We start from the raw sequence: 27,500 nt of genomic DNA on the forward strand, positions 1-27,500 counted from the left end.
ATATATATATATACAAATATATATACACATATACATAGGCATATATATATGTACATATGTGTGTGTATATATATTATTTATTTAAAGGTACCAATACACCTATCTCACCAGATAGAGTGCATTTTTTGTTGCATTTTCAATCACAGATCAGTACATTACACACACACACACATATATATATATAAAAATATATACTCACCTTATATATATATATATATATATATATATATATATATGTATGCATGCATGTATATAAGGTGAGTACATAGGGATAAATTATGCAGGTCCGTAACATGATAGCTCTTAAGTATATTGCACATTATGGTTAACTACATCAGGTAGTATTAAACATCCATGATCACTTAGTATTAGCAACCCTGCTGTAATTTTCCTGATTGGCAACTCTGATTTCGCTTTGCAGGATTATAAATATTATCAAGTGTGTAAATTTCAAACAATTACAAAGAATACAGAGACTGGAATAACTTCAAATTTTCCTTTTCATTTTACAGTTGATAGTAAAGCAGATTATGCTGGGTTGCATATGCAGCTGTACATACTTTGTGCAGCAGAAATATATGTCGGTCATTTTAGCTAACTAATTATGGTGCATGACCAACTGTAAAATTGAAAGAAAGATTGTTTGATGTATGTATGTATGTATGTATATATACATATATATATATATATATATATATATATATATATATATATATATATATATATATATATATATATATACACACACACATATATATAAATGTGTATGTACATATAAATTTAATATATACCCATGTGAATTCTAAGGTTTTTCTCTACAAAATTGGGCATTAAACAGAGGAACCAGTGAAAGATTGGATATTTTCATCCCTATTTTTCTTTTATATATATATATATATATATATATATATATATATATATATGTATGTATGTATATATAAGTATATATGTGCAAGTATATATATATTTATATATGCATATATATGTGTGTATGTGGTGTGGGTATGCATCTATACACACATACACATATATATGCGTACATGTGTGTATATATGTGTACACGTGTGCATATATATATGTGCATATATATGTATATATATATATATATATATATATATATATATATGCATATATATATATATATATATATATATATATATATATATATACATATATGCATATATATATAAATATATATATATATATATATATGTATGTATATATATATATATATATATATATATATATGCTGAGAAGCAATTATCTCCCCCTAAGCAGCAACTCACTTTCATTCTCCATCTCTACCACAGTATATGCAGCTTCCATTAAAACTACCATACACGCATGCACTCACACACACACACATGCGTATATATGTATGTGTATGCATATATATTTGGTAAGGCATAAATCCTGAAATATATATTCATATGCCTTTCACAAGCACAATAAAAAGAACCTGTAGTTAGGCCTTTTATAATCAGAGGTAGATAATATGAATGGGTGATCAGCATCACTGTACATTTCCCACAATCCTATGATGCCTATTTCTGACAACTCAGTCAATAGGGATATGGTAGAATGAAGAACCGTGCAGAAAGTCATAAAATACTAGAGTGGATTTGAATAGATGTTATCTGAAAAGAGCATCCAACATCAATTATATCAGGTCATTTTCTTTTATGCATGAACATGCACATACATGCATACAAAAATAAGAATAAAACAGAGAAAATGGACAGTGACATATAAATGGATGGATCATATATACTGACATATGACAGTGTCAGAGACACATGCATGTATTCACATACTTAATGAGAGGAGTATATAGTGAAAGATAGATATACATATGCAGACATCTTTACACACAATATATGTGTGTATGCATGTAATATGTACCTATATAAACACACACACACATAGACATATATGCATATATATATATATATATATATATATATATATATATATATATATATATATATATATATAGATATATATATATATATATATATATATATATATATATATATATATTTATTTAGGTATAAATTTATCTATATTATGTACAGTAACATATATATGTTATTGTGTATATATATATGTGTGTGTGTGTGTGTATATATATATATATATATATATATGATCAAACAGACTCCCAAAAGCTGGTGTTGGTCTGTGTTGGCAAGACTTGTATTATATAGTGAAATTGATAGAAAGCTCACTGTGAACTTGCCACTAGGAGTGGAAAATCTAATGTTTTGGATGGTGTCCTTCTTCAAGGAAAATTTGAAATGAGAGAAATTAATGAGAGACTGTGGAATTGTTCATTCTCCAAGTTAAAAAAATAAAAATCCTCCAAAACAGGCTGCTACTGACGAGGAACACAGGATCATGTAAGCTTTATACATGGCCAAGAAATGATAGGGGGTGCAGTGAGAGAAAGAAGGGAAATATAAAATAGAATGAGGAGAAGCAAGCAGAGCTGAGAGTGATGTGAAGGGAAAAGATAGGTGAAAGGGGAGTTGATCATTAAGAAAGGGTTTCATGAATGAAGAGGAAGTGTGGGACTAGAAGATGAAAATTTCATTTAAACCCATGAAAGACATGGTACCAGGTTCAAATATGAAATGTTTCCTCCATTTCTTTGAAAATGTGGATCCATGGTGCAGTGATGCTGCATACTGATAAACTTCTCACCACAGCATACTGATAAACTTCTCACCACTAACTAACTACCTAAACTGATACTACCTACCTTATTAAACTATTCTTTCTCATTGTTACCTTTGCAAATTCCTCTAACCCACTACATCTCACTCCCTCATAGCCTCCCCACCTTCTCAAGTGGCCTCTTCTCATTTCTTCTCCAAACAAAAGCACTTAATACTACCCTTCTCATTTGAATACTAACCTGTGAATCCCCCCCCCCCCCCTTCCCCTATTCAATTTCATACACCACTGCTTACCACTGTACTCCCCCTCCAATACCAACCCATATTCCTTATCCCAGTAACCACTGTTAGCTTGACCATCAACTCACCTCCTACTCTGCCCCCCCCCCATCTATCATCTCTCATACCTTTCTACATATCTTAGTAATCTCCCTCTGCCACTGAACTAGACACCATATTTTCTTCAAATAATTGCCATTCCTTTTCCTGCTATGTCAACTAATAATTCTATAGCCTTCATGCCTACAGTTTAACAAACTCAACACAATAGACTACCATTTACATACTATCTACCCCATCCTCTTTTCACCTTCCTACTCCCCACCTCTACTACTAGTTCCATGCTAGTCTCATTATTAACCCCTCACTCTTCTTGAGCTATCTTTTCTCCTCTCACTGTTCCCTGTCTTAATAACCTCTAGTCCTCCCACTCTAATACACATAGCTATCCACATTTAATCATTCCATCTTTGAACTTCTCTGCATTAAGACCTGAAATGAAATATCTCCTCTGCCCTGATGACGGAGGCTCATATCATCCTATGTTAAATGCGTCCATACAGCTACATTTTGTGATGGACTAAATCTACCAATATTATTATGGATCACTGAGACCCCAGAAGCAGCTGTTGGACTTATAATACCTTTTTTCTGCCCCTTTAAATTTCTCTGTCATTTGTACTCTGTGTAAACTGGACCTATTTACACACACACACACACACACATATATATATATATATATATATATATATATATATATATATATATATATATATATATATACTTTATTTAAAAGCAGCAGAAATACAACAAAAAAAACGTTACTCTGAGTTTCACGTTCCCGTTCTAACAAAACTGTTCGATGAACGGGAACATAAAACTCAGAGTAACGGTTTTTTTGTTATATTTCTGCTGCTTTTAAATAAAGCATATTACTCTACCTCTGGTATTTGAGTACTCTTTTTTCCACCTTGTTGCACATTTCATGTGCTTACTCCGGTATATATATATATATATATATATATATATATATATATATATATATATCTTTATACATATAAATTCATCATCTTCCATTAGTTTGCCTTAAGCCCCGTCTCTTGTTAACCTTTTCTCTACTACTCACTATAATTAATTCATTCCTTCCATCTTATTTCCATCACACTCTAACTTATCTTAACAGCTTTCCTAAAGTTCCTAAGCTTTTTCTTATCCTTTCTTTCAGTTGTGGGAGTTCTCTGTAGTGCCAAAAGAAAGTACCCAATGCACATTATAGAGGTGGTTAGTGAATTGAGTTGAGATGATACAGGATTGAGAAGACTCTTTAGGTTTGCTGAGTGCAACAAGGCATCTACAGTGCTGATGTCACAAAAAAGTTCCCAGTATACTCTGTAATATGGTTGATGTTTGCAATAGTAACCAACTATAGAAACTATGCCAAGTCCAAGATATTAAAGCAAGCTGGATTGTGTTGAACTGTCCAACCTCTGTTTGCTGGGAAGCCGATGTACATTAGAGGTGGTGATGATAGTGATGAATATGTTATCATTACAATCAAGCCAATTGCTCATTTAAAAATCTATCTTAAAACTATTTAATACAAATTCAAATAATTATGGAGATGTCTGACTAAAATTAGTTTTTGTGCAAAGACTAAAATAATTATATGCAGATATCTGAATTTCCTAGAATACAACCCCCCCCCCACCCACCCACACAAAGCATCAACAATGAGTCAAAAAACAAAGGGGAAAAAATAAAGCTAACAAATGTTTTTTTTCTATTTGAAGTTTTGTTGTGGCTCAGTGGTTAAGATGCTTAACCAAGTCTTTCATACACAGTTAAAATTGTTTAACTTTTTAGCATTTAAACCAGTCATATCTGGTCAAAATATTCTACCTGGTTTATGTTCAAACTGGTCAGACAGAGTATCTCACAGCTACCACATAATATCATTATAAAAATAAACAATCACATCACTGAAATCTTGAATCTACAGGATAATGCATGTCTAATTCAAAACAATGTGAATAAACAAGCATTACATTTGACAAAATAATCTGAATGCTATGAGGTTAACTCTAGCTGATTACAACTTACAAAATTGGGATTAGTGATATTTAAAGCACAGGAATGGGTGTATAGTTAAAAAGCTTGGTTCCAATCCAAACAGTTCAATTCCACTATATAATACCTTGGGCAAGTGTTTTATAGTATAGCCTTGCACAGGTGAAGCCTTGCGAGTGGATTTGGTAGTCAGAAACTGAAAGATACCTGTTGTGTATGTGTGTGTGTGTGTGTGTATATATATATATATATATATATATATATATATATATATATATATATATATATATATATATATATATATATATATATATAATACAAATGATATATGAGCATATGCATGTATACATACATATATGTACATGCCTACATCTATATGTATATACAGATGCATACAGATCTGGAACCAATAGATGTGACCTGTGTGTATTTTACAGGATTTTCATTTCCAAGGGTAATGTAATAAATTCTAGACAGGAGCAAGCATTGAGATACTTGTGCATGAGGAGATTTACATTTGCCAAATAAAGTAGTTTTATAGTAGGTTGCAATTGCAGCAATTACTAATCGGTGCAATTAAAACATTTGTAGGTCTTAAAAGGCAGTATAGAATTATAGAATTAAAGGTAATGACATTGCTACTTTGGAGTAATCCTTATTTTTAATATTCTTTCTCTCTTCTATATATACACACACACACATACATGCACATATATAAATACACACATATATGTAAATATATATGTGCAAGTGTGTTTTTGTGTATTTTGCCTTAACAATATGCAATAGTTGTAAACAAGCATCACTATCATATAAGCAATGTTAAGTTCATTTCCAGTCCTCCATGAAAAGTCTGTCTGACTATGGAGAAATATATACCTCTCTTTGAAACAGGTAAGGTTTGGTAACAAGAATGGCATCCACATGAAGAAAATCTGCCTCAGCAAATTCTGTATGACTCATACAAGCTTGGAATTATGATGATAACTGAGAATCAACATATTTCTATACCAGTATTGATCAACTGACATCAAGAATGGGTTTGCTCCAAACAAACAAACATTATTCAAAGTGGTGACACTGCTTGCTTAAATTCTCTCCACTTATAAATGGCTTAGGCAATTAGTCCTTTTCCTTATTTACACTCAATTTGCAGATAACTAAAGATGGATTTTATAGTTTATTCTGAACGAAAGACTAACAACTGATATCCTCTATGTCCTCAACTATTAGCTAATTAGTACATTTGCATACAAACCTCCATTTTACATATGGTTCTAAATAGATGCCATAGTTTACTCAGGTGGTAGGGGTGCTATTTAAGATCAATATCTTCTTAATATTAGACCCTGTCCCTTCAACCTACACCTTCTGTACCACTTCATTTCATATACAATGCAAAAAGGTACTCTGGTTTGTTTAATCAATTAGGGTTTTTCAGTAGATTTCAATAGCACTAATTTGCTATGATTTTAATATTTGAATATTGTAAATATGTTTAATTTGTTCATCAATTACCCCACTTTGACTCCACCCCCTCCTCACATTATATTCCCTTTTGATTCATTTCTCGCTTTCTTTTCAACCTTTTAACATTTCAAATTCACTGCCTTTTCCACACACACACACACACACACACACACTTTCCCGCTCTCTTACACACACGCACACACAGACACACACACACACACACACACACACTTTCCTGCTCCCTCTCACACACATGCACACACACATACACACACACTTTCTCTCTCCTCCCATGCACACACACATGCACATGCATGCATAAATGCACACACACACGCACACACGTGTGTATGTGTGTATATCTTTAATTACTTATGTCTTGGACAGTGGCTATGTTGGGGTTCTATTTTGAAGGGTTTAGTTGAATAAATTGGTCTGAGCACTTATTTCAACTCTTGTATTTATTCCATTGATCTCTTTTGCCAAACCATTAGGTTGCTGGGAGACAAATATACCCACGCCAGTTCAATAGTTATAAGCATGAGTGCTCTTTATGAGACATTGCACCGAGTGCATTCTATGTGGCACTGGATTGAGTATAATTTATGTTGCACTTGCATGAATGCCTTTTATGTGGCACAACTACCCACAAGACAAATATAGCTTGGCTGGAAGAGCGAGTGCCGGGGTATGGCCATAGAGGGTATGCCTGTTTGTATGAATGGCTACAATTTTACTTAGTTTGATGTGTCTTCTCAATTAAAGCAAATTGCTAGAAGTCTTGGTCCCTTGTAATCATTATGTAATATATGGGAGGAGAGAGAGAGAGAGAGAGAGAGAAGGAAAGAGATTTACCTATACATTATAAATAATTGAATATACCCATGTCTACTTATTATGTTTTCAATATACACATACATACATTAGTTGGCACTCCGTCGCTTATGACATCAAGGGTTCCAGTTGATCCGACCAACGGAACAGACACATGTACTGTTAATGTAGTTCTCGGATATATTCAGCGTGACACAGTGTGACAAGGCTGACCCTTTGAAATACAGGTACAACAGAAACAGGAAGTAAGAGTGAGAGAAAGTTGTGGTGAAAGAGTACAGCAGGGTTCGCCACCATCCCCTGCCGGAGCCTCATGGAGCTTTAGGTGCTTTCGCTCAATAAACACTCACAACGCCCGGTCTGGGAATCGAAACTGCGATCCTATGACCGCGAGTCCGCTGCCCTAACCACTGGGCCATTGCACCTCCACACATACATACATACACGCACACATTCAAGTATATAATTTAGAAAGGGAAAACAAATACTCAAATACTCACGTTTACAAACTGGTAACGATCCCGACCAAACACCATTGGCCTGGCATTCTCTTACTGGCTGACCATGTAGCTCGTACCCTTCATTGCAATGGTAGGTCACCTTGCCTGGAAACCTAAACCTGTTACCCTCACGTCTACCATTCACCAGTTCTCCGGGGAATCCGCAATTTTTAACTGTAAGTCAAAAAAAAAAAATTTTTTGTTTAATTAAAGGAAATTGCAGATATATTGGTGAGTTTAGGATCAGTTTTTGTAAAAAATTTTGAAAATAAAAGAAAAACAATAAACCTCTGTAATCAAAATTTTAAAAATGTAATTCAATTAATATGGCTTTGTGGTTACTTTGTAACTATTTGGTTTCAAGTTGAGTCCCACTGTGTGGCACCTTGAGCTAGTGTCTTTTACTATAGCTCCTGGCTGACCAATGCCTTCTAAGTAAATTTGGTTGACAGAAACTGCGTGGGAGCCTGTAGCATGTATGTGTATGTGTGTGTTCCCTAAATGTTTGACGTGTGTTTATTTACATATTTATCGGTTTGGCAAAAGAGGAGCTGAATAAACAGTAGACTTAAAATAGTATATACTGGAATCAATTTGTTTTGACTAAAGTTTTTCAAGGTGATGTCCCAACATGGCCATAGTTTGATAACTGGAACAACTAAAAAACACAAAATAAAGGCCTGTTAATTTTCAGGGACATTTTTTTTGCTATTGTTGCTAGGTATGAGGGCAACCAAAAAGAAAAACAATTTCCCTAAAAATTGTATGAAGGATGAAAGTGCATGCCTCAGTGGTTAGGGTGTTGGGCTCATAATGATGAAGTAGTCGGTTCAATTCTCAGACTAGGTTCTGTGTTATGTTCTTGAGCAAGACACTCTATTTCACGTTGCTCCAGTTCACTCAGCTGTAGAAATGAGTTGCAAGGTCACTGATGCCAAGCTGTATTGGCCTTTGCCTTGGTCAACATTGGTGGCATGGGCAACTACTGGTCATACATAAATAACCTTGCCCAGACTTGTACTTTGGAGGGTAACTTTCTAGGTGCAATCCCATATTCACTCATGACTGAAGTAGGGTCTTTACCCTTAGGTTTGAAGGAATGGACACTTTCAGTTTCTCTCTGCCAAATTCATTCACATATCTTAGGTCAGCCTGAAGCTATAGTAGAAAATACTTGCTCAAGTTACCATTCAGTGGGACTGAACCCAGGACCATATGGCTGGGAAGCAAACTTCCTAACCACTCAGCCATGTCTGTTAGTGACAGAGAAGGATTTAAACTCTGAATGCATAGACCAGATATCACACATTGTTCCTGCTGATGTTCTGATAATTCCAATGATCCTCTGCCCTGGATTGATCCTTTTTTTCATCAATCCTCAAAAAGAATGAAAGGCAAAGGTGATTGATGAGAAATTTTAACTTTGAGTATTGAGAATCAACACAAATATTATAAGGTATCCTATCCAACTCTCTAACAATTCTGCTAATTTCCCACTTTAAATATACTAAGCATGAAAAATATTATTGGATGGTCGAAAGTAGAATGTTTTTGATCATAGACCTGGTCAGTTAGGCATGAACTGGGATAACACCAACAAACATCAGATCTGTTATAGTTTTGCTGAAATTGGTCTCTGTTAAATGCTCCAACTTATTGTAGGGTTAAAGTAGTTTTGATACCCAGGTCTGGGTCTTATGTTAAGTAGAAAATATTTCAAAAAGGAGAAGATTGATGTATAAACTGTAACTTTACACTTGGCAGAGATAGATATGGATCTAACAGCATCGATGTTATAGTTCAATGTGTGACCGGGTGGTGGTGGGAGATGGGGGAGCGAATAAAACAGAATAAAACAAGTAGTCTTTGACAGAAATATACCTAGACCTCATCCAACAGCAAAGAATGGAAGATCTGTGGTTCAATTCAATTCAGTTTATTAATAGAATATTTACGAGAAGCTGATTTATTCCCAAATAGAATAGGAACTATATGGTTCATGATAATGGCTTAGAGTAGCAACAGTATTCTGTTAAAAATACAACAGCTCCAACAAAAGGTATCTCACCAACAACTGTGTTAGGAAAATTGATGTAAAGCAATAATGACAGCCAATCTTGAATTAGATTACATATTTCCTTACATTTGCAAGCCATTTTGCATTTACAAGCCATATGCAGGGCTCGCGCTTTGGTATTGAAAATTAACAGAAAGAGTATTGTGTTGCTTTCTGCCAAAATAAATAATTTCTTTTGACAAGGCCAAATATAGTAAGATGAGGATTTATGGTAAGTTGAATTATCTTCAAAATTCCATATTTGATTACTTTATGGAAGAGGGGGAAATTGTCCATAATCCTTGTAGGATCATCTAGAATTGGAGATTAGGATAATTTAGTTTGGCTGGTTCAGTAAATGTTTGAAGGTGAGTTGTTACAGAAGGAAGACAAATAGGAAGAATTAGTTCTGCAGAAGTTCATTCTGGTGAAGAAATATGAAGTTGAGTATTTAGCATGATGTCTTTGAGAGACAAATGTTCTATTGAGTGTTTCTTATGATGCCAGTGGATACAGAGTTGCTAAATGCAGTAGAACAGATATCTTTATAAGCCTAATGTTGGAAAAACAACATAAATAACAAACCCCAAGTGTTATAAGTTTGTGGTTTCAATTCACAGATCAGATGCTGTGCTGTGTTCTTGGAGAAAAACACTACATTTCACGTTGCTCCTGTCCCTTCACAGTTGTAATTGTGTAACCATGCAATGGACTGGTATTACATTCAGGGGTATTGATGATGATGATGAGGAGGAGGAGGAGGAGGAGGAACGAGGCAGTAATTATAGCATTTATGGCTAACAGCTTACTAATCAAACAATTGTTTCTCATAATACATTTAGAATGTGTGTGTGTGTGTGTGTGTGTGTGTGTTTGTGTGTGAGTGGATGAGAGAGAGAGAGAGAGAGAGGAGAAAGCAAGAGGGAGAAAGAAAGTATTCATGAGTGCGTATTTGTGTGTGCATGCATCATAGCAGAGAGAAAGATTGACCTTGTAAAAGGCCTAGACTTCGTGATACAAATTTTAACCCTAGAGCATTTAATCCAGCCACATCTAGTCAAGATATTCCCTCTATCTAATGTGCAAACTGACCAGATCCAGCCTCACACACCTACCCATTCTAAAAATAAGCAATCACATCATCACAATCTTGAAGCTACAAAATAATATATGATTAATTCAAAACACTGTATGCTAAAGGGTTAAACATTAAATATATGATTGATCTCAAAAACCATTAGAGTTTCTAAGGTTATATGCATTCATGGAAAAATACAGGTTCTACAGCTGGATGTCCTTCCTAATACCAACCACTCTACAGCATGGACATATGTGTGTGAGTATGTGTGTATATTTGTGTGTGTGTCTCGACATCATGTGGTACTTGTAAACGAGTGATACCATCATACAACCATTGTCATCCACTTCCACTATTCTGTGTGCATACAAGTATGACCATGGTGAAATATTTTTACCATGCTTGGCAACAGTCAAGTGTTGGCAACAAGATGGGAATCCAGTTTTAGAAAATTTGCTTCAATAATATCCACTCAACCAATTCAAGTAAAGGAAAGTGAATGTTATAATAATGACAATGAAGGTGGTTGTGGTGGTGATGACTTTTGATGATGATGATGACAGTGGTGGTGGTGATGGTAATGATGGTGGTGGGGATGATGATGATGATGCCAATACCAGAAAGTTGTTAATGTCAAAACAGAGATTGCAGAAGGCATTTAAAAAAAAAAAAGAAATAGATATACTCTAGAATTGGTGGAATGGAATTAAAGAGAATTCGGTTTGATAGATCTGTTTGATAAGAAACTTTTCATCTAGGAGATGGAAGATAAGTACAGTCTATATAAGGCCATCGTACTTGATTTTTCCATGTCAAATACTGATATGAAGGACAATAACTTTGCTTTCAGCAACGGCTTCTCTGACAACTTTTTTGTTGACTTTGAAGGTTTGAAAGAGAAAAATGGAGTGAAGCCTGTTTACATAGGGAGCAGTGGAAATGGAAATACAACAACCAGTTTAGGACAAACAATTATTGCTGAGGTTTCTCTGAAAAAGTAGGAGCTAGAAAGAAAGAAAGAAAGAAAGAAAGAAAGAAAGAAAGAAAGAAAGAGGAAGGAAGGAAGGAAGGAAAGAAGGAAGGAAGGAAAGAAAGAAAGAAAGAAAGAAGGAAAGAAAGAAGGAAAGAAAAGAAAGAAAGAAATAAAGAAAGAAAGGAAGGAAGGAAGAAAGAAAGGAAGAAAGAGAGAAAGAAAGAAAGAAAGAAATAAAGAAAGAAATAAAGAAAGAAAGAAAAAAAGGAAAAAAGGAAGGAAGAAAGAAAGGAAGAAAGAAAGAAGGAAGGAAAGAAATAAAGAAGGAAAGAAAGAAAGAAAGAAAGGAAGGAAGGAAGAAGGAAAGAAAGAAAGGAAGAAAGAAAGAAGGAAGGAAAGAAAGAAAGAAGGAAAGAAAGAAGGAAAGAAAGAAAGAAGGAAGGAAGGACGGAAGGAAGGAAGGAAGGAAGAAAGAAAGGAAGGAAGGAAGAAAGAAAGAAAGAAAGGAAGAAAGAAAGAAGAAAGGAAGAAAGAAAGAAAGAAAGAAAGAAGTAAGGAAGGAAAGAAAGAAAGAAAGAAAAAAGAAAGCGGAATAGATTGAAAGAAGGCAGAAAAAGCAAGTTGATGTGGTTGATACAATGGTTCATAGCATTTGGTATAGTGTTTGTAATAGTAATTAGTACGGTACTGATGAGGCTGGAATAAAGAAGGTGGAAGTGCTGGGAGATAGATCTTTAATGCTGATGAAGTTGTCGATTGGAGTGCTTAAAAAGGGCAATAACGATAAGTAAACTGTAGCAGCTAAAAGCAATATAAACAGTGATGGTAGAAGAAATGACAACAACAACGATGATGATGATGACGATGATAATGATGATTATGGTGGTGGTGGTGGTGGTGGTGGTGTTCTTGTAGCCGGTTCTAATGAACAAACACAAACAATACATGATAAAGACAGAAGGAGCAAGTGGAAAGTAAATTGTCAGAGTTGTAAACCATCACCTAGTGATATCAGTTGAGAGCAAAATGAAGTGGGTGGCAGTGGCAGATGGATTGTCTGTGACACACGGCATGGAGAGAGAGAGAGAGAGAGAGAGAGAGAGAGAGAGAGCAGTGTACATGTAAAACATGATGGGAATTAGACAAAGGTGGGGATGACGATGGTGATGATGATGACGACGATGACAACAATGAAAGAAACGAGGACCACAACAATGGTGATGTCAATGATTATGATGGTGTTGGTGGTGGTGGTGTCAGTGATGCTGAGTGATGTTGGTGTTGGTAGATGGTTGTGATGATGATGATTGCTATGATATTAATGATGAAGACAACAATGATAATACTGGTGGTGATGATGAAGATGATGACAATCAGATATTGGTGAGGGAATGGAGTTGGCAGGAGGGATCAAAGAATGCTACAAAGACGGAACATTTTGAATGACCATTTTGATGATGTAAGGAGTTAATTAATACGGAGACAGATGATAACAATGATGAGATAATTAATAATGATAACAACAACGAGGAAGATGATGCCAATGATGAGAATGAAATGGTGCTGATGGCAATTATGAAGGAAAGATAAAAATAACTGGTCCTGATAATGATGTGGAATAAAGATAAAAGAAAATGATGATGGTGATGATGATGATGACATAACAACAATAATAATAATAATAACTATAATTCTGACAACAGGCAGGATAAACAATAACGTTTATATTTGGATAACAAAGATAAATAGGTAAATTGCACGGATAAGGATTATCTACAGATACAGGGACCTCTGTCATTGATGGTGATGATGATGATGGATGATGGCTATGATAATGATAACTGATAATGGCGGTGGCAAGGGTAATGATATAACAATAATAGCAATGATAATGATATCATGATCAAAGTATTAAGATTAAAAAAAAACACATGATATGTAGCTTCGTTTTCAAATCTCTTCTTTATGCTTTAATATTCTTCTTGTAAACTGTCAAAATCAATCCTTTTCTCTCGCCCACCCTTTCCTATTCTTTGTCTCAGAAGATTGCATCGATAGTAAAGATAAAAAATCCCATGCTCCATGCAACTCAGAGAAAAAACAAAAGCAACTGCAGACTCAAAGAATCAATGGTTTCATTAGAAGACGAGGACACCAAAGGAACATGCACCTAGTAACCTTCCTTGCTCAAGTATCAGGTAAAATGTTCCACCTGTTTACCAAGGTCTATTGAACCATTTGCCCAGAACAACTTGTTTCAGCCAGCTTTGATCTGTATTTACTATTACATGAAGCTACTATATAAGTGAGTGTATGTATATGTATTTCTGTATATGTATTCTCTTATTCTTTTATATGTTTTAGATATTTGACTGTGGCCATGCTGGAGCACCACCATTAGTTAAACACGTCAACCCCAGGACATATTCTTTGTAAGCCTAGTACTTATCCTATCGGTGTCATTTGCTGAACTGCTAAGTTACGGAGATGTAAACACACCAACATCAGTTGTGAAGCGATGGTGGTGGGGACAAACACAGACACACAAACATATACACATATCTACATACAATGGGCTTCTTTCAGTTTCCATCTGCCAAATCCACTCACAAGGCTTTGGTCAGCACAAAGCTATGGTAGAAGATACTTGCCCAAGGTGCTACGCAGTAGGACTGAATCTGAAACCATGTGGTTGGGAAGGAAGCTTCTTACTACACTGCCACTCCTGTATATACACACACATACACACACACACACACACACACACACACACACACACACACACACACATGCATATATACAGGATGTGATATGCAAATTGTCACATTTTATATTTTCAATTTTGCATGTGAGTATGGTTTGTTTTTGATTTTGTTGACTACACAGTATAGTAGAATCAGTTGGGCACCATCTTCGAGAAAAACAGCAATTCACTCTGCCAGAAATTTAGAAATGACACACTATATTGCTTGGCATTAATTCCAGAAGCTCCAGAACATATATTTCAGTGTATTTGGGTGTCGATCTGAGGAAAGTCCAATCTGAGGACATGTACTGAGAGTGATAAAAATCAAACATCCAGTCAATATCATTGTTTTTGGAGTGATTACCAGTGCTGGCGACATTATGTCTCCATTCATCTTCCTACATGGCCTTAGACTCAACACAGAGACTTAATTCAAGTACCTGGAAGAGGTAGTGCTGCCCTGGGTCAAGAGGGCGGCTGCTGGAAGATCCTATGTCTGGCAACATGACTCTGCACCATGCGACACAAGCAGGAGAGTCCAGTGATGGCTGTCAAACAATTTCTATGACCAAATCCCCGCTAACATCTGACCACCTAACTCCTCAGACTGCAACCCCCCTTGATTATTATGCTTGTGGTGCAGTTGAGCAAGAGACAAACAAAACTCTTTGTAACACCAAAGATGAACTGAAGTCAAGGATTGTGGTAGCATTCACCAACTTAAACAAAGAGACCATCCAGAAGAGTTGCAGGAAATTCCAAAGTCATCTAGAGGCCATGGTTGAAGCGATTTTATTGAATAAATTTACTCTTTAGTATTTCAAGACATTTTAATTTAATTTTGGTAAATATATCTGTTAAAATGAGATGTCATTGTTATTTCCATTTTTGTGTAATTTAGACCAGGGGTTTTCAAACTGTGGTCCGCGGACCACAAGGGGTCCACAAGGACAAGACAGGGGGTCCATAGACAGGGGGTCCATAGACAGGAAATACTTTTTATGGGCAATTTGATTTTATATATGTTTTTTAATCGAAATCTTTTAATTTACAATAAACCTATTTGTTAAATACTGTTAAGTAAATAAATATAAAAATATATGTTATTTTAAGCAAATATTTATGTTTAAATGTCATAAAGCCTAAAATATAAAGGGGTCCACAAGTCAAAAAGTTTGAAAACCCCTGATTTAGACGACAGTTTATTCATCACACTCTGTATAATATCAAGTTAGATTTTCATGCTATTCCATTAAAAATATGTTAGTTAATATTACAAGGAAAATATTATCTGTCTGACAGTTCAACCCAATAAAATCTAATGATACATCAACAAATGAATTAAACAGTTCTTCACTAGAAGTAAATTCTTCTGAAATCAAACATGGCCCTCAAAGCTGGAATGTATACAAAAAGTATGTACCCATTCTCTCTTTTTATCCTAGTTGTAGTTGCAGTATTTCTGTTATTGTATCCTTCAGCCATGGGAGTTGATTATTCTTATTTTGTTGCTCTTATACATATATATATATATATACATACACATACATATACATACATATATATATATATATATATATATGTATATATATATAAATTGTAAATCCAAAAGAAAAAAATAACAACAAAACTACAAAGGATTCCGCGGTACACGTGTTTCAAGCTCTACCTGTGTATAATATAATATAACATAATATAATATATCATAACATAATATGTGTATAATCTACAATGTGAAGCCATCTTCATATATATATATATACATACACACATATATATATATACAGAACTAGAAATCAATTGATCTACGGCTAAACTACTTTAAAAAATCTTTTTTGCTCATTTTCCTTGCTTTCAGCTCGTGTCTATATGATAAATAAAGTAGTTTTATAATTATTTGACATCTTCTTCTAGCATGTGGCACTACCATGTAGTTTGTCCTTATAGTTTTTTATAAAAAATTATATACTCTGCATTAATTTATACCTAAAAGGTTTTAATGCTAGCTACCTGATAAAATACTACATAGATTTTATCCTTGATTATAATAATAAAGATATGTGTGTATAATCTAGTTGAAGAGAAGCAGCCTTGTGGCATATGAATGGTTTTGTGATCATATAGAGATTCCTTCCATTGTAATTTACTCAATATATTGTAATATATGTAAATGATATATTTGCAGAAAACGTTTGAGCAATGCATGTGAGGAATTTGAAATATGTAAGGTAATATCAATAAATGTAAACAACGAGGAAAGATATTGCATTGCCCTACATAGGTTGTTTAATGGTCTTATATTTTGGGAAAGATTCCCCTTTTCAAATAAGAGAAAGAAAATAATGAAAGAGATCAAAGAAAATATATTGTTGCTGACGGGCTATTCTGATCTTTCCACTGACTTCTCTCTTTGACTTCTATGGAAGTCTATTGTAAAATAGGTCTCATGTGACAATACTCCACATAGCAGCATGATTTCCAGGAATTCAACAATTCAATGACATAAGGATAGAGTCCACAGGAACCTCCACCATATGGAAGTAAAGTTACATTCTCAAGTCATATCAACTCATAAGGGCCAGTTTCCTAAGTTTTATGGCATATGTATTCCCCACCTGAACAGGACATCAATCCATCACAGGATTACTCATTTCTGCCAGCTGAATGGACTGGAGCAACATGAAATGAAGTGTTTCGTTCTAGAACACGATGTGTCATCTGGTCTAGGAATCAAAACCACAATCTTACAATCATGCATGCAACACCCTAAACACTAAACCACGTTCCTCCGCATAACCATCATTAGTCTTTGTGGTTGGATTCCTAAGTGTTAGCAACTGAGACTATGAATATTATCCAACCATTTTGTTCTTGGTCTACCTCTAGATCTCCTGCTTATTGGCACCATTTAAAGAATCCCTCTTGTGATTCTTTCCTGTAGCATTTTAATCACATGTTTGTAGTACTGGAGCTGTGACTCCTCAATGTGATGAAGTAGTAGTTCAACCTGTAGAGACTCCCTGATTCCTACTTCATGCACCCAGTCAAATAATGTCACACTAGAGTTCCTTTGGAGGAACCCCATTTCAGCTGTTTCTATTTACGACCGTATCCTATCAGTCATTACCCAACATTCATCTATCTGAATTCTCACATTTCAGCCACACACACAATTGGCATCAGTAAATGACAAAGATTCCATACATTACAATCAAGCACTTTGTGAATATAAATGACAATGGATCAGGGAAAATGTTTCTGAATAAGATAATCACAGTGACACATTTATAAATGGTGGTCACTTGTAAATTGCTAAAAGAAGTAGCAATAAATCTTAGAGAAAAGTGAAAATTGAAGAAATGATATAATGATGGTCACAGTGATTATGTGCATGCTGGTGTGACCAAGTGGATAGTGAAGGAAGACGAAAGGAATGATAATACTGGTTAAGTAATAATAATAGTAGTAATAATAATAATAATAATAATAATAATAATAATAATAATAATTACCAAGAAAAAAATGCTTTCTAATTGATGTATCAATGCCAACAGATGACAATGTATCTCTAAAAGAAATGGAAAAACTCTCAAAATACAAAGATCTGGAAATAGAGGTAACCCGAATGTGTAGCCTAAAAGCAGAAACAATCCCTATGATAATAGGTGCATTAGGTATGGCACAAGGTTTTGAAATTTGGGGAAGGGGACAAGTTGATTACATTGACCCCAGTGTGTCACTGGTACTTAATTTATTGACCCCGATAAAATGAAAAGCAAAGTTGACTTGGCGGAATTTAAACTCAGAATGTAGCAACGAGTGAAATACCGCTAAGCATTTCATCCAGTGTGCAGACGATTCTGCCAGCTCACTGCCTTAATAATAATAATAATAATAATAATAATAATAATAATAATAATAATAATAATTATTATTATTATTATTATTAGTATTATTATTATTATTATTTTATTCTTTTCCTTGTTTCAGTCTTTTGACTGCGGCCATGCTGAAGCACCACTTTTAGTCGGACAAATTGACTGCAGGACTTATTCTTTATAAACCTAGTACTTATTCTATCAGTCTCTTTTACCAAACCACTAAGTTACAGAGATGTAAACACACCAACACTGGTCATCAAGCGATGGTGGGGGGGACAAACACAGATATACAAACATACACACACACACACACACACACACACACACACACATATATATATATGATGGGCTTCTTTCAGTTTCCGTCTACGAAATCCAGTCACAAGGCTTTGGTCGGCCCAAGGCTATAGCAGAAGACACTCACCCAAGGTGCCATGCAGTAGGACTGAACCTGGAACCATGTGGTTGGGAAACAAGCTCCTTACCACATAGCCACTCCTGTGCCTAATAATAATGATTTCAAATCTTGGCATAAAGTCTGAAATTTTAGGGGAGGAGATTAATTGATCACATCCAGCCCAGTGTTCAACTGGTACTTAGGCCCTGAAAGGATGAAAGTAAAGTTGCCATCTGTGGAATTCGAACTCAGAATAGAGGGACGTGTTAAATGCCACTAAGCATTTTGCCTGGCATTCAAACGATTCTGCCAGGTTTCTGCTGCTTTGATAATAATAATAATATTTATGCTTAGGAGGAAAAGGTGAAAGATAATGCAGATAGATAATGATAATGATGGTAGATGCTGCTGCTACCGAAGATAATGATTGGGAGGGTGATTATGGCAGATCATAGAGATAATGATAGGCAATACTGCTGCTGCTTCTGCTGATGGTGGTGATGATGACAATGATGATACATAATGCTAATCATGATAAAGTTAACTTAACACCTCGCATTAAATGCTGCAGATTAACATAAAGGAAGGTAACTCTTGTGAAGACATTAAGGTATTTATATACTCTTTTACTCTTTTACTTGTTTCAGTCATTTGACTGTGGCCATGCTGGAGCACTGCCTTTAGTTGAGTAAATCGACCCCAGGACTTAATCTTTGGATGCCTAGTACTTATTCTATCGGTCTCTTTTTGCCAAACTGCTAAGTTACGGGGACATAAACACACCACCATCGGTTGTCAAGCGATGTTGGGGGGACAAACACAGACACAAATACACAGACAAACATATATATATATATATATATATATATATATATATATATATATATATATATATATATATATATATATATATATATATATATACATATATACAACAGGCTTCTTTCAGTTTCTGTCTACCAAATCCACTCACAAGGCTTTGGTTGGCCCGAGGCTATAGTAGAAAACACTTGCCCAAGGTACCAAGCAGTGGGAATGAACCCGGAACCATGTGGTTGGTAAGCAAGCTACTTACCACACAGCCACTCCTGTGCCTATAAACATATATAAACTATTCAGATCACATAGAAGTGTGTATAACTATCAAATGCACAGAAGGACATTATTATTTATGTATACAAAATGCTAGACACAACTCGAGGAAAAAGACTACGAGTAGGAGTGTGATCATTCCACCTACTACACAAATACTGTCAACTTGATGAAGACTTTCAACACAGTCAGCAGGGACGGTCCTGTGGGAGGTCATGGAGGAGTTTAGCTGCATGAGCAGGTTAATTATTATAGATTGGTCATCTTTGACAATGAAGGAGGAACAATGATATATATGTGCTTGACCAGACCACTAGAAATAGTAGCTAAATCTCTTTCAAATCTTTACTGCATTTTCTTTTTTTTCAAAGGTAATACTGAATAATTTAGTTTGAGATAATCTAAAGCTGAAAAGAATGGATGGTCATGGTTATATTGGCTCTGATCATGGGTTTGCTCAAGCAGGGCTAAGCAGCAAAGGTGATGGTAGTGATGACGGTGACATCACTGATGACGACGATAATGTCGATGATGATGATGATGTCAATGACGATGATGACGTCAATGATGTTGATGACGTCAGTGATAATGATGACAACAACAACAGTTGACATAGCTATTGCAACAACCACAAAATTTACTGTTAGCAATGACACTAAGGCTTTCTATCTTCTCTGCGCACAATGCCACGATTCAGAGTTTTGGTACTACGATGTTTATCATTAGCTGTTGTGTGGCTTTAACAGTAGTGAAGTGAAACTGTAGGAATTCTGGCAGAAAGAGAATTCCAAGTGAAAATGGAGACAGGCAGAAATAAACAGGGGAAGTCATTGAGAATGGTGCTTTACCATTTTTATCAACATGCTACATTTCATGACAACAAGAATAACAGCAGCAACATCAAGGATAACAACAACAACAACAACAACGATGGGAGAAACATCAATAAAAAATAGCGCAATAAGTTTCTATAAACATTAGTGAAGAAAGGAGTAGACAAGAAACAACAGTTGCACACAGGCTGCACAAACAACATCAACTACAACAACATCGTTTACATCAATAACACTGGCAGAAATAGAAACTTTAGTGAGAATAATCACAGCAATTCATATCCCAAACATCAAACATGGACAGCAAAGGATCACACACGCACACACGCACACACACACACATGCACAAGAACACACACAGAGTCTCAAGCACATTCACATACAAACATAAATAGACAAACAAACAATTAACATAAAAACAACAATAAAATCAATCAGGACAACAATAAAATCTTAAAAAAAAAAAACATCAATGACAGGACATAAGAAAGAAAGAAAAAAAAGCATAAAACTGCAGCAGCAAGAACAACAACATTACAAATACAAACAACAACAACAACAACAACAACAACAGCTACAACTATAATGAGAGAACAAGCTGACACAAATCAATTTACGAATCAATGCAGCATTAAGTGAAGCCATTTTCCAAACTAAAATGTGTGGACGTAACAATGTTTATACATCAGTTATTTTCATGTGGACAGAGCAGCTGGCAACACCCAAAAAGTCGTCATCATCTTCTGTAGTAAAATCATGTGAAAATAGCTAGAGCATAGAACTCTTTGCTTTTGATAAATGTTTATATCTACCCACTTCATTTTAATCCAGCAAAACATTTTTTTTTTCTTTTTTTCCAGCTGGAATGGTTATGTCCAGTAGCCATTATGAGTTTTCCTATCAGACATGGTTCTGAAAAGGGTTAGCACTTTGATAATAGAATTCATAGTTACGTTAGTTATATGTAGTAGCAATTATATAGGGCTGCCAGCTGCTGTGATCATGGAAAAAGTTAACTAACTGACAATAGGATCAACAGCTTAGAACAGTTATATGTAGTGACCATTAGGTAAGGTTATTAATTTATGCACAAGACGTGAAAGGATTATGGAATTTGGTTTAGGATTTACAGTTAGAATGGAATTTATTAGCCATTAAATTGTGTAGTGCTACCAATAGTTGTGGGTTTGAGAGAAATAACAGACCAACAACCACATGCGCAATTAGAAATGCTGGCTGTAGATATGAGTAATAGTCACAGTGTTAATAGTAATTGTAACTGTGAAAGCATTAAAATACTGGCAAGAGAAAGTTAGCATTCGAAGAGTTATATGTAGCGACCATTATATGACGATACAGTGCTGCCAGTAATTGGGAAGATGAAAGGGTTAACACATTGTCAACTAGATTTGCAGACCGAATAAGTTATATGAAGCTATACAGTAGCCATTATATCGAGCTGTCAGAGCAGCTTTGGACTTGAAAGTGTGAATTAGCATTTGAAAGCAGATTTCATGTGAGACAGCGAGATATCAAAAGAAGAACAGGAAACTGGGTACAGATAACGTGATGATATGAAATACGGAGAATCTCTAAAATTGAAATGATTCACATCTAAGTAAAATAATACTTGTCTCTTTATAAATTTTAAACCACGAAACACATGCTACCATTTTGTTTTGTTTTATTTTTTGCTCATGTTTTCATACGTTTTATTTTAAAATTGATTTTAGTCAACTGCATTTTTGTTTGTTTTTGCTGTCTTTCCAACTTTTGAGCAAATAATTATCCAGAGGAAATACAGAAGAACATGTTAATAATTTTGTTTTAAAATTTTTTCATTCCAATTGGTATAAGTCTTCTTCAGTAGTTGTTGTGCAAGAAAATAGAATAAACATTATAGAATTAAAAATAAAATCTTTTATCTTATACTAATCTCAGTCATTAGACTTCGGTCATGCTGGGCACCACCTTCAAGGGTTTCAGGTGAACAAATCAACCCCAGTAATTAGTTTTTAAAGTTTGCCATGTATTCCATCAGTCTCTTATGCCAAACCATTAAGTTACTGGAATCTAAATGAACCAGCACTGGTTGTCAAGCATTATTGGGGGACAAACACAAAGACATACACACACATGCACTCACACACATACATCAGCCCAAGTACTTGACTGGTACTTATTTTATCATCCCTGAAAGACAAATTCAACTTTGGTGGAATTTGAATTCAGAATGCAAAGCTAGAACACATATCACTATGTTAATATCATTGCTGCCTGATTGCCTTTTTAAAGGTTTTGCATATGGCACCTAGGTTTCCATGTGATCATCCATCTAATTACCAAGCTCAACTTTGCTTAACTTCAGTGATTGAATTAGAAGTTGTGCTTTTAAGGTGCTATGGCAGCAATAATGATGATGATAGTGATAATAATAATGGTTTCAAACTTAGGCTCAAGGCCAGCAATGCTAATTGAAGGAGATTAAATAATTACATCAACCCCACTGTTCAAATTATATTTATTTTATCAACCCCCAAAAAATGTCAGGCAAAGTGAACCTTGGTGGAACTTGAACTCAGAAGGTAAAGTGCTGGAAGAAGTAAGTATTTTGTCCAAAGCTCTAATGATTTTTCCAGTAGTTTAAATATTATCTGATACAGAAACTCAGTCAGCTAGGTAGAATGGGTAGATGTGCTTGTTATAACAAATGTTAACAGTCTACTCAGAGTTTTACTCAGGACTAGGAAATTCCTGATGGCATGAGAGTTGTGAACAGCATAGCTTGGAGTGAAACTCTGAGCTCACTGTCACTTTTTGATATAATAAGCGCACATACACAGAAATACACACACATATACTGGACCAGATTTAGGCAGACTGGACTAAATTATATTTTCGTTTCAATAAAGGAGCTTGCTTAAACCTCTTGATACCAACCTACCTGAAACTGCCTTCAGTTTCATGAAGGTAACTTCATACTTTAACATGATCTCACTTAAAACTTTTAGATGTTAATTTGTGTCCGAAATACCAACTTAATAATGACAAAATTATTTTAATAAATTCTTCATTATTTTCGAAATCAATTGAAACAAAGGCAGTGTATTCCAACAGAAAGGTTGATACCAAGCCACCTGAGACTGCCCTAGTTCGATGCTACAATCTTCTTGTTTTAAAGTGATGTAAATTAAAACCTTCCATTAAAATATCATGTTAATTTATGTTCCAAAAACCAAATTAATAATGATAAAGTTATTTTAATTCTTCATTTATTTCAAAATTAATTGAAACAAAGGTAGTGCATTTCAAAAGAAATATAGAAACAAAATAATTAAAATGTCAGAAAGAATGGTGTGTGAGATCAGACTTTCTCTAAAGACATGATCATGATCACTGCAAATGGTAAGAAGCTTGCTTTCCAGCTATACTGTTTTGGGTTCAGATCCACTGTATGGCACCTTGGGCATGTGTCTCCTACTATAATCCAAGGCTGATCAAACCCTTGTGAGTGGATTTGGTAAAAGAAAACTGAAAGAAGCCCATCGTATACATATTATGCACACACACACACACACACACACACACACACACACACACATGTATATATGTAATTATTCAGTTTTATTTCAAGATTTCATGCCAATAACAAAAGAGCCAGTTTCTAACCAAAATCCAAGACTCCTTCATTGGAAGTTCAGCACCATCAACAGGGTATTTTTGGATGTATGTATATTTTCAGATTTGTATGTTTTGTTTCAAATATGTGTTCTCATACGCATGGTTGCTTGTCTAGACATGCTCATATATACTGGAACTATAAACTTCAGGTAAGTTTTACAGATATTGAAAGTTCTAGTGATGGCTTGAATCTCTAAGCTTCCAATCAGCTTTCTCCTTTCTGGTTTTGAAATGCCTAAATTTCTCCAGATATGTGTGGGTGTATGTCTATGTATGTATACATACGTATATTTATGTGTGTGTCTATGTATTTGTGTTTGTTCCCCAACACTGCTTGACAACTGGTGTTGGTTTGTTTACATACACATAGATTTACAGTTTGGCAAAATGAGATCAACAGAATAAGCATCAGGTTTTGAAATAATTACTGGGATCAATTTGTTTGACAAAACCTTTCAATGTGATGCCCCAGCATGGTCACAGTCGTCCAATGACTGAAACAATTAAAATATAAGAGATAAATTAAACATCTTGATATCTTTAGGTCACCTAATTGTTAGAGCTACAAATCATGTCACCAATGAACTACTGGTTTATTAGTAAATGATTTCAGGCTCAAATGAAAAGCTTGTTAGTTTTACTGAAATATAACATTTTATATGTAACATTTTTATACTCTTTTTACTGTTTTACTTGTTTCAGTCATTTGACTGTGGCCATGCTGGAGCACCGCCTTTAGCCGAGCAAATCAACCCCGGGACATATTCTTTGTAAGCCTAGTACTTATTCTATCGGTCTCTTTTTGCCCAACCGCTAAGTGACGGGGATGTAAACACACCAGCATCGGTTGTCAAGCAATGCTAGGGGGACAAACACAGACACACAAGCATACACACACATCACATACACAAACACACACACACATATATATATATATATATATATATATATACATATATACGATGGGCTTCTTTCAGTTTCCGTCTTCCAAATCCACTCACAAGGCGTTGGTCGGCCTGAGGCTATAGTAGAAGACACTTGCCCAAGGTGCCACGCAGTGGGACTGAACCCGGAACCATTTGGTTGGTAAGCAAGCTACCTACCACACAGTCACTCCTGCGCCTATGTGTATATTTATTTTATTTACTTCACATGTATAATTATTTCATGTGAAGATGCATGGCTCAGTGGTTAGGGTGCTGGGCTCACACTAATGAGATAGTGAGTTCAATTCCTGGATCAGGCTGTGCATTGTGTTCTTTAGCAAGACACTTTATTTCACATTGCTCCAGTTCACTCAGCTGTAGAAATGTGTCATGATGTCACTGGTGCCAAGTTTTTGCCTTTCCCTAGGATAACATTATTGGTGTGGAGAAGGGAGCCTGGTATGCATGGGTGACTGCTGGTCTTCCATAAACAAATCTGCCTGGATTTGTACCTCGGAAGGGAACTTTCTAGGTGCAATTTTACAGGTCTTTATTTACTTCATTGACACAGAGGCACAGCTGTATAGTAAGAAGTTTACTTTACAACCACATAGTTTCAGGTTCAGTCCCACTCCATACCACCTTCATTCAGTAAGTGACTTCTACTATAGCCTTGCCTTGGACCAACCAAAGCCTTGTGAGTGGATTTTGTGAATGGAAACTGAAAAAAGCCCATCATTTATGAATATATATATATATATATATATATATATATAGGCATGTTGTTGCAAACAGGAAAAAATCGAGCTCAAAATATTAATATATATATATGTTCGTTAATATATAGCTAAACCAACGGAGTAACTCAAGGTTCAAGAATTTCATGCATTGGCACTTATCAAAAGTTTGATAAGTGTCAACACACGAAAATATATATGTGTGTGTATGTTTTTTTATGTCTGTGTTTGTCTTCCACCATAGCTTGACAATTGGTGTTTGTGTGTTGACGACCCTATGAATTGGCAGTTCAGCAAAAAAGGCCGACAGAATAGGTACCAGGCTTTAAAAAAAAAAAGTAATTGGATCAATTCATCTGGCTAACACTTCTTGAAGATGGTGCCCCAGCATAACTGCAGTCTAATGGCTAACACAAGTAAAAGATAAAATACATATTGTGTGTGTGCATATGCATATATATATATATATATATATATGACTGCAGAGGAAATTTATGTAATATACATTACATAACAGGAATGACTAAATTATTTTCCTCATCCGTGTTTATATACAAGATGTAAAATTTGTCATCTGCTTGTTGTTGAAACAGTTGTAGATCGTGCAATATATGTAACGTGAATTAATCCATTCTTCACTCATTACTTATCCATATCTATCTGCCTACCTGTCTGTCTGTCTATGTATGTGTGTGTGTATATATGTATATTTAGTTCCTAAAACAAAAATATTTAAGTGCAAATACTGCTGACTAATATCTATTGATAACCTGACTAAAAGAAAACAGTTTATTAAATATTTTTTTAAATACGAGATGTCAAACCAAATGGGTTATATTGCATAAATACTTTACGCACTTGCTAAGTCTCATGAATTTCAGTATATTTCATTTACGTTTGTAATTTCATAGATTTTGTAATGTTTCCTCGAGAAAGTTAATTATATATTTTGTTTAAGCTATGAAAATATTGAAGACATACTGGAGACATGGTCTCTGTAGCATTGATTTTATTCATCAAATGGTGAGTCATCTCTAACTCAGCAAATGTAATATACTTCACCAAGAAAATATTATAAAAGTATATTTATTATCATCATCATAATCATCATTTAATGTTCATTTTATATGCTGATATGGGTTGGATAGATTTACAGTATCTGATGGGTTTGAAGACAGCCACAGGCTCCACTGTCTGCTCTAGCAGTCCTCTCCCTCTCTCTCTTATGTATGTAAATGCTTATGGAAGTGTGTGGTTTAGTGGTTAGGGTAT

At 34.9% G+C, this 27,500-nt stretch overlaps 1 protein-coding gene across 1 annotated transcript in view; it reads right to left on the reverse strand.

Annotated features, from left to right (window-relative positions):
- Positions 1-27,500, reverse strand: part of LOC106883993 (protein lev-9) — a 693,982-nt gene that overhangs the window by 369,613 nt on the left and 296,869 nt on the right. Inside the window, exon 7 of the mRNA XM_089358252.1 lies at positions 7,829-8,002. Coding sequence (XP_089214378.1) covers positions 7,829-8,002 — 174 coding nt within the window. The remainder of the gene's footprint in view (positions 1-7,828; positions 8,003-27,500) is intronic.

Source organism: Octopus bimaculoides, chromosome 10, assembly GCF_046866305.1.
Source record: "Octopus bimaculoides isolate indiv1 chromosome 10, ASM4686630v1, whole genome shotgun sequence".
In the NCBI taxonomy this organism is placed as follows: domain Eukaryota; kingdom Metazoa; phylum Mollusca; class Cephalopoda; order Octopoda; family Octopodidae; genus Octopus; species Octopus bimaculoides.